Source organism: Rhodamnia argentea, chromosome 8 (genome assembly GCF_020921035.1).
Source record: "Rhodamnia argentea isolate NSW1041297 chromosome 8, ASM2092103v1, whole genome shotgun sequence".
Lineage (NCBI taxonomy): Eukaryota > Viridiplantae > Streptophyta > Magnoliopsida > Myrtales > Myrtaceae > Rhodamnia > Rhodamnia argentea.
Genome location: NC_063157.1, coordinates 3,159,967 through 3,175,351, shown reverse-complemented (window position 1 = coordinate 3,175,351; position 15,385 = coordinate 3,159,967). Strand labels below are relative to the sequence as shown.

Below are 15,385 nucleotides of genomic sequence, written 5' to 3'. Positions count from 1 at the left end.
GTCCCAATCACAATGCCCGAAATTATGCTTGACGAGGTCTAATTAATATTTCATCCTAGAGGAGCTTCCACATGAAATTAGACATATATCCTGTCTAGTACAACTTTTCTGTATCATTTACGGCAAATACAGGACACTAAGTAAATGTCTATTTTAATGGCAGGTCGATGCCAAAGTTACGTGTGCATAACAGTTACATGAAAGGAAAAACCAGATTTAAAACGTGTTAAGAAGAAAAGACAAACAATTTGAGGGAAAATTACAAAATTTTTTTTTTCCTATATTGCAATTGTGACAATTCAGTCTTAGACCTTATTATTATTATTATTATTATTATTATTATTATTATTATTATTTTGCCAATTCAATCATAAACCTTTTGTATTTATGTCAATACAGTTCATCCAATTAATTTAGCCGTTCGGTGGTGATGTGGCACTAGCAGCACTAACATGAACTTTTTTAAAATAATTATTTTATTTTCTTTAACTTTTTTGTTTTTCCTTTTCTTTAGTTTTTCATTTTTCTAGGAGGCAACTTATAGCGGTGCATTTCGTGAGCATCACTGTCGGTTAACATGGATCTTGTTTCCTTGTTGTGTTTCTTACGCTCATAGCGGCTGAGGAAATTGAAGTAAACTTGTGATAGAAACTTTCAAAAAATTAAGACTTTGATTTTTTCGAGGAAAATGTGACATTTCTGAAAAAAAAATTGGAAAACTCATTTTCCAAAAAAAAAAATTAATATTTTTTGGTGTTTGGCTGAAATCTAAAAATAAACTAGAAAATATTTTTCACTCCGTGGTATGAAAAATCTGATTTAAGGTTATTATAGTAGGCAATGAATTCTCTCAATCAAGGAAGTAAATCGACTTAACCTCCAATCAAGGGTGATCGCTCTAAGAAAAAGAAATGTACAATGTATGGGGATATTAAGATGGGACACCACTCCGAGTTGATCTTTGTAAGAATAGTCATTGAGTGATATAGTAAGTTATGGATCCTCTTGAATAAAAGCATTAAATCGATTAAACCTCCGATCCATGGTAGTCCCTAGAGGGGAAAAAATGGCTATAATGTGGGAAAGTTTCAACATGTATGGAGCATCCACAGCTCAATTGTTAGGCCTTGCTCATTATGGCTAGGAAGCACGGGCACTCATTAGAGGTCTTCGTGTTGCGTGTCGATATCTGACACGTGATAGACACACTGGACACGCCGTCGACGTGCGAGTTCGGCTTCTGACACCATGTGAGAGAGAGCCAAGAGGGCGAGGGGATGCAATTAGGGTTTGGGCAAACCGGCCAACGTATTAGGTGGAATTTTCATAGAATATCAGGTTTTTGATGAAATTTACAGTTTTACCCCTAAAATTGTATTAGATTATTACATTTTTTTTGACTTCTTGTTGAATGCTAAAATTAATGGTGGTATATGGATTGCTTTTTTTTTTTTTGTCCAAAGTTTATGGATTATAGGAATGGAAAGTAGTTGAATTTTGTCAATTCGAAACAATGAACAATATTAACAAATGGTGGATTAATGTTTTTAGAGTAAATTCATTATAGACTCTCTTTTTTTTATTATTTACTTATTTATAAATTTGAATCAAATTAATTGATTGAAATAATCATAAACATAATAATTTATCATGCATATATAAAAATATACATTTAGCATTCAACGTGTTGAAATTCTCTATTTAAAAAAAAAATGATTTGTCGATGAGTTGTGTCGCGTGCCAGTGTTTGTGCTGCATAGATTGTAGTGCTTGGTTAAAATTTCAAGGTCCAAAAGGTTTAAAGTGAATTTGATGGGACTAATGCGGAAACCCACGTGGGTCCTACCATTTTAACATGGGACACGACTCTGGGTTGATCTTTTGAGAATACTTATTGACCGTTAAAGCAAGTTATCAATCCTCTCGAATGAGGGATTAGATCGAGTAAACCTACGATTAATGGAAGCTGCCCTAGGGGTAAAAGTTGGCTATCAATGAGGCAAAGTTTCAGCTTCTATGGAGTATCCACAGCCCAACCTTTGCACATGGCCCATTACGGGCTGTCGGAATTTCGTGGCCCAGAAGGCGCAAACGAATTTGGACTAGTACATTTGGTGAAATCCAGGTGGAATCCACGCGGGTTCTATCATTGTAATGGTCCATTTTTTATTAGTACGTACTGTACACTGAGGTAATATTAGAAATGGACCATCCACAGTCCAACGAAAAGTTTTAATTTTCTTAAGACAATCAATCACCACTTCTTTGTTGCTGAGTTAGTCATTGCAAGTATCAGTTGGCGTTATAAGGTAACGCTGCTCCGCGTTGATGAATGAGGGGAGTTTGCAACATCCCATATCCCACATCGAATGTGAAAGAATTTGTTGGGAGCTTCACGTTTGAGCACCCACGTCCAAATGGTTCACCATCTTATGTGGTTACTCATGGAACTCTTTTTGAGAGGCTTGACCCACGTGTACCAAGAACAAATTTTTACATAAAAATTAGTCAAAAGAGCAAACTAGGCTTATTAGTGTTGGTTTACAAGGTCCGTATCATAAGTGATGTGGTAGATTTTCAAGTGGCCAATGAGACATAGTTTTTTGCATAATAAAAGTCTGTCGTATCACTTTGCATATCAACTTTGTTGGTCCATATGCGTAGCATTTTTAAAATTGACCTCGTGCCTGTTAAAATGACGTGTCGGGATGCTGGACTAGCGTGTCACTAACGTGTTTGGAAAGTGAAACATAAAGACAGAAAACGAGCATGACACATACAGGCCCTGGCCGTTGACTGGCCAAAATTAACAAAAGAGAGCGCAATCACGTGTTCGTAGCTTAGCAACTTTTGCCTAATAATGGATCCTGAAAGGTGGTACAGTTATGTGACCCCTACTGATCAAAACTCTCTTTGCTGAAATTTCCTGCAAATTTGACCAGTCCCACTTATTGGAAATATCTATAGGTAAGGGTAGCCATCTAGTTATGCCGTGTAATAACGTCTGTATCGGCTATTCCCGTTATTTCGTCTTCTTCACCAAAGTGTTTCGGTGCAACTCCGTCCAAACCCTCACGAGCATGTCGATACGTCGAAAACATTTCTGTTGACTAATTTTTCTAAACGACATAACCAATCATTTTTCGAAAAATATTTTCCAAACCTTAAATTTTCCGTAAAACAAACGCAACCTAAACGTCGCATTATCAACTTCACATACATAATTTGGTACCTCTATGTTTTTGATTTAATTTTTACTTAGCAATGGTCATGAGAGGCACTGTCTTATGTTTTTAAAATGATTGACCACCGAGCGTGGTGGTCCAGCGTTAAAAAGGTCACACCGTCTTACATGAGAACATAGGTTTAAGTCATATTATTTTCAACCTCGGACCAGCTTGTGCATTGCGCATTGGACATTGCTACAATTTTTTGGAGAGATTTATTGAATTTTGGCACGCCTGTGAGGCTACAATGACTGGCTCATACACCTATGGATAAATTAGAGAGTTATAACTCAAACCAAACGTTTCGTACATGCTAATTTCCTGAAAGGTACTTGCTCTGGTAGTCCCCTCCACCTTTTCTCTTGAAAATAATAATAATAATAATAAGCTTGATATACCCATGTACGCATATGTAAAGTTAATTTTTATCTTTTCGCTTAAGCAACGTAAGCTTACTTTTCACAAAATTCGATCTCCATCCCAGCTCAACTCGAGGTTTCTTTGGGAGAGAGCGATGATTGATTCTAAGCTGGGCACGATCACTGCAGACGAGCACGTCCCAATAATGTCTTCGCAGAAATGAACATCCTGCGTCCAGAAAATAATATGAAGCCAGGCTCGGACATAGTGTGTCGTGAGGGCTTCGTGGGTAAGCTCTTGGCTCAGCTGATTCACGATGTAGATGACCGCTCTGAGCTTCGCGTGATTTCCGTGCTGGGCGAGAGAGCCATTGACAAGACAGCCCTGGTGAGGAGTGTCTATGACCGGCTAGACATCAAGCGCCATTTCGAGTGCCGCGCTTGGGTCCGCGTTTTGCCGGGTTCAGGCCTGGAGTATATCCTGCTGGATGTGCTGAGACAGACAACCATGCGAGAACTGAAAGATGTCGATCGCCCGCCAGAACAGCACTTGTCTGAGATGCTTAAGAAGACCTTAATGGAGCAGAGATATCTGGTTGTGCTGGATAATCTACAGAGTGTTGATCTCATGACGAAGCTCCTGATTTCATTAGACTCAAAGAACGGAAGCAGGGTAGTCATTACTACTCGCAATGAGAATATGTCCTTGTATTTGGGCCCTCCACACTACGATCCTGTCGAGTTATGCCGGTTAAGCGAGGAAGAAAGCCACAGGTTGTTGATAGGAAGTGGCTGGACCGATGACCGGGAACTTACAGGGGCAATTTTGGGTAAATGCAAAGGTTATCCTCCAGTGATTCGGCTGCTAGGAGGACTTCTGCCTACTGTCGAAAAGGATCGTCGCTCTACTTTAGCTGATCGGGTTCCAAATTATTGTACTCTCGGAGAAATCATCTCTCTAAGTTATGATCCCCTCCCAGACAGGTTAAGGCACTGTCTTCTCTACTTGGCTCTCTTCCCTAGGGAGTTTGGGATCCCTGTAAGGAGGCTCTTCAACATACGGCTCGCTGATGGACTGTTATCGTCTAAGGGACAAGTACCTGAACACTCCACGAAGGAATGCCTTGATGCATTGGTTGCCAGGAATTTGATTCATGTGGTGACATGGAAACTCGACGGAAGCATCAGAACGTGCCTCATGCCTGGTTATCTACATGATTTCATGTCTGAGATGGTTATGGATGTAGGAACTTGGGAAGTTCGGCTACGCATAATTAAAGTACATGGTTTCAAGGAGTTGAACATTGTTAACCTAAATACAATATTCAAAAGTGTGACGACCAGTACCGAAAGACTTAGCCGAGACAATCCTTTTCGAATGCCAACTGTCATAATTAATTCGACCTCATTCCAAGTTATGTTACGGCCCACATTTGCTGTCACCTCATGGTTCATCTTTTTTTTTTTTGGTCGGATCTCATGGTTCATCTTCAGTGATCCAAATCTTGGGGGGGGGGACCTTCCTCCAGCTTATTAGGCTGTATTTTTATGTGCGTGTTACACGTTCTCTTTGTCATTTTGCGCCTATTTTTATTCGCATTTGTTGACAGACAAGGACTCACATGTTTACTTCAAAATGGGGTTGCAGCTTTAAGGGGTCCAATGTGAGCACGTATGTCGTGTCCTTTTCAACAAGCAAATGCTGCATGTGACTTTGTCTTCGCATGTGCATCTATCACTAGTCTTTTCCAGCCCATGAGCTGTAAAACTAGGAACCATGTCTGCGGAGGTGAAGACTTTTAGTCTTGGCTACTATTATTTTCTATTTACTGGACAAACATTGAAGAAGTTACTTGTATATTATAAATACGTCATACGTTATGGAGCTTTAGTAACTAACCCAAGAGAATGTTGGTAGACAATAAGGAAAATTAGTAAATTAAATAAAAGTTTGTTGTAACTCTAATTAGAGTTACTAACTCAAAATTCGTTGGTAACTCAATCAAAGAAAAGTTGGTGAATCACTCAAATAAAAATAGCTAACTTCACAAAATAATTGGTACATTCAAGCATTGGCTGGGACCTTCCTCCAGCTTATTAGGCTGTATTTTTATGTGCGTGTTACACGTTCTCTTTGTCATTTTGCGCCTATTTTTATTCGCATTTGTTGACAGACAAGGACTCACATGTTTCCTTCAGAATGGGGTTGCAGCTTTAAGGGGTCCAATGTGAGCACGTATGTCGTGTCCTTTTCAACAAGCAAATGCTGCATGTGACTTTGTCTTCGCATGTGCATCTATCACTAGTCTTTTCCAGCCAATGAGCTGTAAAACTAGGAACCATGTCTGCTGAGGTGAAGACTTTTAGTCTTGGCTACTATTATTTTCTATTTACTGGACAAACATTGAAGAAGTTACTTGTATATTATAAATACGTCATACGTTATGGAGCTTTAGTAACTAACCCAAGAGAATGTTGGTAGACAATAAGGAAAATTAGTAAATTAAATAAAAGTTTGTTGTAACTCTAATTAGAGTTACTAACTCAAAATTCGTTGGTAACTCAATCAAAGAAAAGTTGGTGAATCACTCAAATAAAAATAGCTAACTTCACAAAATAATTGGTACATTCAAGCATTGGTTGGTAAGAAATCTAATAAAAGTTGATAAAAAAATAAGTAGTTTTTTTTGTCGTAATTGGAAAATAAATAAATATTGGTAACTAACTCAAACAAAAGTCCATAATACAAACCTAGTTGGTAAATTAAAATGGAGAAAAGTCAGTAATCCCTCACTTTAAATTGGGATGGTAACTTTCCAAAAGAGATTGTAAATTTAACCCATTGGAAAGTAAGAAAAATAATCTAGGTAACTCAGTAGAATAGTCAGCGAAAATAAAATTAAAAATTAAAAATAGACGTTGGTAACTTAAATAGAGTTGGTAAGCAAAAACTAGTTGATAACTTAATGGAATAAAAGTTAGCAAAACACACAAACTAAATGATGATCATATCATATGATAATATAGGTAAATTTAAAACGTTGGTAATGAAATAAATAAATGTGAGTAAAAGATGAGAAATGTTGATAATTTAAAGTAAACTTTTATTTTTGGTCATTTACCTCTTGGTCGATTGCTACATTTCGTTTCAATTTTATGCCATTAGTTGCTTCGTGAAATCAACTACTGATCAATGGAAAAAGAATTTTCTTCATTTCACTTGAGGGATACATTGCATTGAAGATCAGAAGGTGACTCTCATTTAAGATACATCATTAAATTTCCACTCTTATAAAATGGAATCTTAACTCTCTGTGATGGAAATACTTTTGAGGGAACTTCGTGTAGCCGAACTCTAGTTCCTTAGGCTTCGCCCATATTTTGTTTTTCGGGATAATGGCTTCGAATACTTTTAAAATTGAAGAAGTCAGAAAAATATTCAAAGAGTTGAACATTGTAAACCTAAATAGAATATTCAAAAATATGATGACATCCACCATGACGACAAGTACTCGAAGATTTCCAAGACAATCCTTTTAAAATGCCAACTGTGATAATTAATTCAACCTTATTCCAAGTTATAGTTTGGCCCACATTTGCTCACCTCATGGTCATCTTCAGTGATACAAATGTGGGTGGACCTTCCTCAGCTTATTAAGCGGTCTGTGTACGTGTGTTTTACACATTTGCTTTGTCATTTTGTGTCACTTTTGGTTCGCATTGGTCGTCCTCCTAAGTGGGGTTGAATGGTTGACTAATTTGGTGGCATTAAAAGTCTACGTTTAAGTGGCCCATGGATTAGGTACCTTGTTTTCTTTACAACATGCAAATACTCCATGTGACTTTATCTTCACATGTGCATGAACATCATGCATTTATCACTAGTCCTTTTCAACAATTACATTATGTGGATTTCATCGTTTCAGATCTACACAGTCTTAACTGTTTTTGCAACGCGAAGACTTTTAATTGGGAACTCATGCATATCTTCAAGATGGTGATATTAATGCTTGTTTTACTTGGCACAGATAGAAGGATGAAATAATGACATTTGTGGTGGATCAACAAGGATGTGAAAATTGTCAAAAAGTCCTAAATCTGTTACATTTTTGCCAATTCAGTCCTAAACCTTTTAATTTTACCAATTCAGTTCACAACATTTTGCATCTCTGCCAATTTAGTCCTAAATTTTTTTTTATGTCAATTCAATCCTAAAATTTTTGCATTTGTGTCAATTCAGTCCATCCGACCAACTTTGACCTGCCGGAGCTGACCTGAACGCCGGCCGAAGCTAACGGAGCAATTTTTAGTCATATTTTATATTTTTTTTCAAATTATTTATTTCTTTTTCCTTTTTTTCTTTTCTTTCTACTGTTCATCTTCTTCCTTGTGGCACATATCAGGGAAAGCCGTGGATTTGATCGGGTTGTGCCGTTAGACTTTTGGCAAAACTATTGTGAGAGCTCACAGCTTCTTGTATTGCGATAGATGGTGCTTGTACTAGTTTTTCTTTGACTGCTTCTGAATAAAGGCCACTTACCCATTCGTCCGAATAACAATCCTTGATTTGGGTGCCATGGCTGGGCAATGGCGATGGCGAAGCCAAGCTCACCCAGCCATGGCGTCACCAGATCTGGGCGGCTCGTCTAGTGACGCAGTGATGGCGTCACGTCGCCATGGCTGGACAAGCTAGTCTCCAGATCTGGGTGGCTCGCCTGGTCATGGCATCGCCTGATCTGGGTGGCTCGCCTAGCGACAACATCGCGTTGCCATGGCTAGGCGAGCTCATTGGATTTCCCTAGGAATCTAGTTGGTCCTCGCGGGTTATTCGATCTGAGAAGCTTTCGCTCCAATGTATCCACCGAAAAGAGTAAGCGGAATTGATATGCAGAACTAGAGCAATAGCAGGATAATGAAAAGAGAAAACAGAATAGCTCCAGCCGGAGGAAGAAGATGAACCAAAAGAAAATTTTAAAATTAAAAAAAAATCAATACATTATTAAAAATTGCCCCGTCATTGTCGGTTGGTGTTCATGCCTGCGTCACCGGCATCCGTCCATGTCAGTGCCGGCGGATCAAAGTTGGCCGGATGGACTAAATCGACTTAAATGTAAAATGTTTATGACTGAATTGGGATTAAAAAAAAAAGGTTTAGGACTAAATTGACACAAATACAAAAGGTTTAGGACTGAATTGACAAAATTAAAAGGTTTAGAACTGAATTGGTAAAAGTACAATAGATTTAAGATTTTTTTGACAATTTTCCCCCACAAGGACAGCCATTTCGCAGATAATGTCGACTTTTACTTCGAAAGGTCTTGGGCCGTAAGATGGGCCATTTGGATGTCGAAAGAAGTGGGATTTCTCGTTCCTGATAAAAAGGTCGACGAATCGAGCGAACGCAATTGCCCTCGATTTCTTCACAGGGAGGGTCTGAATAGAGAGACGTACTTTGGGCTGACTGGTCCCCTCCCTTTGATTAGATGAACCTGCTTCGGGCTGACTGGTCCCCACACTTTGATTTTCTAATGTTGTAGTCTCGAGCAGGAAGTTCATGTCCCACTCCTCCCAATAATTTTTTTAGGCCGAAGAGTTTCGCCGAGACTCCGACGGATTCATCATATTTTTTTTTTATTAGTATGTACGGTACACTGAGGTAATATTAGAAATGGACCATCCACAGTCCAACGAAAAGTTTTAATTTTCTTAAGACAATCAATCACCACTTCTTTGTTGCTGTGTTAGTCATTGCAAGTATCAGTTGGCGTTATAAGGTAACACTGCTCCGCGTTGATGAATGAGGGGAGTTTGCAACATCCCATATCCCACATCTGATGTAAAAGAATTTGTTGAGAGCTTCATGTTTGTGCACGCATGTCCAAATGGTTCACCATCTTCTGTGGTTACTCATGGAACTCTTTTTGCGAGGCTTGACCCACGTTTACCAAGAACGAATTTTTACATAAAAATTAGTCGAACGAGCAAACTAGGCTTATTAGTATTGGTTTACAAGGTCCGTATCCTAAGTGATGTGGTAAATTTTCAAGTGGTCAATGAGGCATAGTTTTTTGCATAATAAAAGTTTGTCGCATCACTTTGCATATCAACTTCGTTGGTCGATATGCGTAGCATTTTTAAAATTGACCTCGTGCTTGTTGAAATGACATGTCGGGATACTGAATTAGCGTGTCACTAACGTGTTTGGAAAGCTGATCATGTGTCGGACGCATGTCGATATCTCACATGCATCCAACAAGAGTATCAGTGTTTCCTAGCCTTCGATGGACTAGGAAGAAAGAGAAACATAAAGACAGAGAACGAGCATGACACATGCGGGTCCTGGCCGTTGACTGGCCAAAATTAACAAAAGAGAGCGCAATCACGTGCTCGTAGCTTAGCAACTTTTGCCTAATAATGGATCCTGAAAGGTGGTACAGTTATGGGACCCCAACTGATCAAAACTGTCTTTGCTGAAATATCCTGCAAATTTGACCAGTCCCACTTATTGGAAATATCATGCCGTGTAATAACGTCTGCATCGGCTATTCCCGTTATTTCGTCTTCTTCACCAAAGTATTTCGGTGCAACTCCATCCAAACCCTCACGAGCACGTCCATACGTCAAAAACATTTCTGTTGACTAATTTTTCTAAACAATATAATCAATTATTTTTCGAAAAATTATTTTCCAAACTTTGAATTTTCCGTAAAACAAACTCAACCTAGGCGTTGCATTATCAACTTCACATACATAATTTGGGACCTCTATGTTTTTTATTTAATTTTTACTTAGCAATGGTCATGAGAGGCACTGTCTTATGTTTTTAAAATGATTGACCACCGAGTGTGGTGGTCCAGCGTTAAAAGGGTCACACCGTCTTACATGAGAACATAGGTTTAAGTCATATTATTTTCAACCTCAGACCCCCTTGTGCATTGCGCATTGGACATTGCTACAATTTTTTGGAGAGATTTCTTGATTTTTGGCACGCCTGTGAGGCTACAATGACTGGCTCATACACCTATGGATAAATTAAAGAGTTATAACTCAAACCAAACATTTCGTACATGCTAATTTCCTGAAAGGTACTTGCTCTGGTAGTCCCCTCCACCTTTTCTCTTGAAAAAAAAAAAAATAATAAGCTTGATATACCCATGTACGCATATGTAAAGTTAACTTTTATGTTGTCGCTTAAGCAACGTAAGCTTACTTTTCACAAAATTCGATCTCCATCCCAGCTCAACTTGAGGTTTCTTTGGGAGAGAGCGATGATTGATTCTAAGCTGGGCACGATCACTGAAGACGAGCACGTCCCAATAATGTCTTCGCAGAAATGAACATCCTGCGTCCAGAAAATAATATGAAGCCAGACTCGGACATAGTGGGTCGTGAAGGCTTCGCGGATAAGCTCTTCGATCAGCTGACTCACGATGCAGATGACCGCTCTGAGCTTCGCGTGATTTCCGTGGTGGGCGAGAGAGCCATTGGCAAGACAGCCCTGGTGAGGAGTGTCTATGACCGGCTAGACATCAAGCGCCATTTCGAGTGCCGCGCTTGGGTCCGCGTTTTGCCGGGTTCGGGCCTGGAGTATATCCTGTTCGATGTGCTGAGACAGACAACCATGCGAGAACTGAAAGATGTGGATCGCCTGTCAGAACAGCACTTGTCTGAGATGCTTAAGGAGACCTTAGTGGAGCAGAGATATCTGGTTGTGCTGGATAATCTACAGGGTGTTGATCTCATGAAGAAGCTTCTGATTTCGTTCTCAGACTCGAGGTCTAAGAACGGAAGCAGGGTAGTCATTACTAGCAATGAGAATATGTCCTCGCATTTGGACCCTCCACACTACGATCCTGTCGAGTTATGCCAGTTAAACGAGGAAGAAAGCCGCAGGTTGTTGACAAAAAGTGGCTGGACCGATGATCCGGAACTTACAGGGGCAATTTTGGGTAAATGCGAAGGTTATCCTCTAGTGATTCGGCTGCTAGGAGGACTTCTGTCTACTGTCGAAGAGGATCCTCGCTCTACTTTGGCTGGTTGGGTTCCAAATAATTGTCCTCTCGGAGAAAGCATCTCTCTAAGTTATGATCCCCACCCAGACTGGTTAAGGCACAGTCTTCTCTACTTGGTTCTCTTCCCTAGGGAGTTTGAGATCCCTGTAAGGAGGCTCTTCAACATATGGCACGCTGATGGACTGTTATCGTCTAGGGGACCAGTACCTGAACGCTCCACGAAGGATTGCCTTGATGCATTGGTTACCAGGAATTTGATTCATGTGGTGACACGGAAACTCGACGGAAGCATCAGAACGTGCCTCATGCCTGGTTATCTACATGATTTCTTGTCTGAGAAGGTTATGGATGTAGGAACTTGGGAGATCCCTGATGATCCCATGTCCATGTCCAGCAGACAACCAGCAGTCCCACATATTGCAGTAAAGATTTGTCCGAGTGCCAATGCAGAGCGAGAAATGACGGTAAGCACAAACACTTCCACCGAACCACGTGGAACTAGGCGGGCAAACATGCCGAGTCTCTCGCTTAAATCAACAAATGATCTAAGTTGTTCGCCCCAAAGGTTGCAGTACATAGCGATAAAAATGGATGAGGAGAACCGACAATGCAAGCAGATGCGGATGCATAACGACGCCCAAACTCAGTATGTTGCCAAGTTTTTTCGTTCTTTGATGTTATTCACCACATGGAAACAGGGAGAACATGCCAAAGAGACAGAAATGCTTCTTAAGCCACTTGGTCTTAGAGGATGCTTCCCTCGGCTAAAGGTGCTCGATCTCGAGCATGTTTACAAACCTACGCTCCCCAAAAGATTGGGGAGGATAGTGCCGAACCTGCTGTGTTTGGGATTGAGATGGACGGTTCTTGATTCCCTTCCGAAATCTGTCCAGCACTTGTCCCGCCTGGATACATTGGATCTGAAGCATACCAATGTAACTAGTGTGCCCTGTAGCATTCTGGAGGCAGGGAGCCTCCAACACCTACACATGAATGAAGTATGTCTCGATCGGTCAGTTAAGCGCACCGCATCATTTCGAAAGTCCTTAGCCAACCTTAAAACTCTGTGGGGCCTACGTATAGAAGGTATGAGCCCCATGCTGCAAATGTTGGGTGAATTAACAGGCCTCAGGAAGTTGGGTTTGACTTTGGCATGTGATTACAAGGTGGCGAGCCGTGCAGCCAAATCTGTCGCAAGCCTGACCAACCTTCAATCTCTCAGGTTAAGATCCCTGGATGTATTTGATCACCCTTCACGCCTAGACTTAGGTGACATGTGTCAACTACAATCTCTTTCCAATTTACATGTGATCGGAGCATTGACAGCGAAAGGCTTGCAGTGCCTTCCTCGAAACCTGAAGATCCTTACCTTGTCGACGACACGACTGGAGAAGGAGGAGGATCCCATGGAAGTCTTGAAGGAGCTCACCGGTTTGACCTGTCTTAGGTTATTGGCCGGCTCATACACGGGTCGGAGCATGACCTGTACCAAAGGGACATTCCCGGAACTCCGGGTCTTGAAACTGTGGAAACTGGAAGAACTGGAGAAGTGGACAATACAGGACAGTGCATTGCCCTGCCTCCAAGACCTGGAAATCAGAAACTGCACAAGCCTAGAACGTGTTGTCGGGCTAAAGCATGTAGGAGGCTTGGAAGAAATTAATTTGACAGGAGTGAAGAATGCAGTTGTCGCGACAGTTAAAGCAATGTGTCCGGCAGCAGTTGTCATAGCAAGAGAATTGGCCGTCTCTCCTCCTCAAGTAACTCTCTCTTTCTCACTTCGTCAATTTCCCAAGACTCCTCCCACATCACAATATTTGCGATTAGGCTACACATTATCCCTTGCAATGATACTTAGTCAAAGGAAAGTTCTTTCTGTCCTTACGATTGTTGAAGAGATTGTTCTGTTTATCTTGTAACTTTTATTGTGAGGAACGATATTGCTGTTATCTATGCATTAGAAGGTTACGCTTGATAGTATGATATGGTAGAGACTAGAGATATGACGCACCAAGAATGCCTGTAGAAGCTAATAGGGCGATAGAGTACTACGTCACTCTCTTCGGTGAACTGAACTTCGCATTTCTTGTCTCAACAGAGTAGTCGTCCAAAATGCGAAATAGAAGAGGGGGCAGAAAAAGATGATGGACATAAAGGTGAAGGTGAAAATGATGATAAAAGTTACGATGATGAAGGAGACGAGGACTGTAAGGAAGATGACGATGAGGAATCTAATGGCGTTGAAGTTGAAGAGGGTGATGAAAATGATCGTGAAGAAGGTGACATCAACATCGATGAAGAAACCCATGGAGCAGATGCAGAACAAGAGAATGAAGCTGAAGCTGCAAATAGAGATGGAAATGGAGACGAAGACGATGATGATGATGGTTGTTGTTGCATCAAAGCTGCACGATCTATTTTCTGTTGAGTCAGTTTGTTAGAGTCCTATTTTGTAGGGTTGTTTAGTTGCATGTTATCTATTCTGTTAGTTTGTTGCAATTCTATTAGTTTGTTGCAGATTTATTTTGTTAGTTTGTTGCAGATTTTTTATTGATCAAGCAATCTGTTGCTTAGTGGGTAACGTGTGCTTAGTGGGTAAAAAAACAAAGTTTTAGTCTGTACTTAAGTATTTTTCAGTTTTCTGAATAAAAAGAAGCAGTTTTTCCTTTCCATATGTTCTGTTTGCTGCAAATACGCAGCTTTTCCTGTCAAATCTTCTTTTGTTCTTTGAAAAAACAACATTGGTATCAGAGCCTTTGTGACGCCCGGGAAATTCGAAGTATGTAATTTGCCCGAATTCAATAAAAAGGGAGAAAATTGAATGTTAGTCGGTACAAATTTCGGATCGCAAGGACGTAAACGACAAATTTGGACGAGTCCCGAAATGTCATTCGGTTTCGATTGGGTCTCGAAACCGTGGTCATCGCGACTTAGGATTTTTAATCCTCGCGCCTAAACTTTTCCGGATCGAACCTAACCCGTGAAATTCCCAATTTTATTCTCAGTCAGTTGAACCAAAATTTCATTCAATCCCGATTTATTGAATGGCCGTTTTGCCCTTCTTCTTTATGTACAAAATGCCAAAAATTTTTAAACCCCCAAGTAGGCCCCACTTGTCCTCCATCCCATCCATCTCCCGCCAACCCATCACCATCATCTTCTCTCTCTCTTCCTTTTTCCTCCCCTACCTCCCACATGCTCTCTCTCTTTCCCCTTTTTCCTCCTCCTGCCATGCGACTAGACTTGCCCCCCATTTGCACTGCTCATCTTCTCCTTCATTCTTCCTCCTCTTCATTTTCTTTGGCTGCAACTCAGCCCCCCCAACCAGCACACCTTGCACGATCTTCGTTCGCCACCACCCCCACGCCACTCCACCGTCGTCTCGCCGAGCTGCTGCGTTGCTGCCACCTCCATCCTGCTTGCAGCCACGCCGCTCGAGGGCCAACCGAGCCTCCACCGCAGCTCCACCTTGTCCCGGCCCTCCTCCAGATCTGCCCTCTGCTCACCGTCCGACCTCCATCTTCACCGTCGCCCCACCATGAGCCGCCACCCAATCCCGTCGCTCAAGCCGTCGCGACTCACAAACCCCCAAAACCCGAGACCCACAGCCGCCGAGCTACTGTCCCGAGTCTCCGTCGCCCTCTACTCACCCGACCCCCAGCCGCCACTTGAGACCTACCAGATCTGGGTGTCCCGGTCGCTGAAATCGCAGCCCCGCCGTCATCCCGAGAGCGTAGAGCCGGGATTTTCCGTTCGGGTGAACAGTGCTCGCGAACAGTAATCGGTG

At 41.2% G+C, this 15,385-nt stretch overlaps 3 protein-coding genes across 3 annotated transcripts in view; 2 read left to right on the top strand and 1 right to left on the bottom strand.

The window, feature by feature from the left end:
• LOC115744778 (uncharacterized protein PHLOEM PROTEIN 2-LIKE A4-like) overlaps positions 1 to 15,385 on the bottom strand; it is a 162,236-nt gene that overhangs the window by 14,306 nt on the left and 132,545 nt on the right. The window lies entirely within an intron of this gene.
• LOC125316166 (putative inactive disease susceptibility protein LOV1) lies at positions 3,807 to 5,818 on the top strand. The gene is made up of 3 exons (XM_048283647.1): positions 3,807 to 4,892; positions 5,197 to 5,258; positions 5,761 to 5,818. The coding sequence occupies exons 1-3, from the start codon at positions 3,807 to 3,809 to the stop codon at positions 5,816 to 5,818; spliced, it is 1,206 nt and encodes a 401-aa protein (XP_048139604.1).
• Positions 10,920 to 14,026, top strand: LOC115744724 (disease resistance RPP8-like protein 3). Its single transcript, XM_048283646.1, has 2 exons — positions 10,920 to 13,358; positions 13,697 to 14,026. Exons 1-2 carry the CDS (start codon positions 10,920 to 10,922, stop codon positions 14,024 to 14,026), a joined length of 2,769 nt encoding a protein of 922 aa, XP_048139603.1.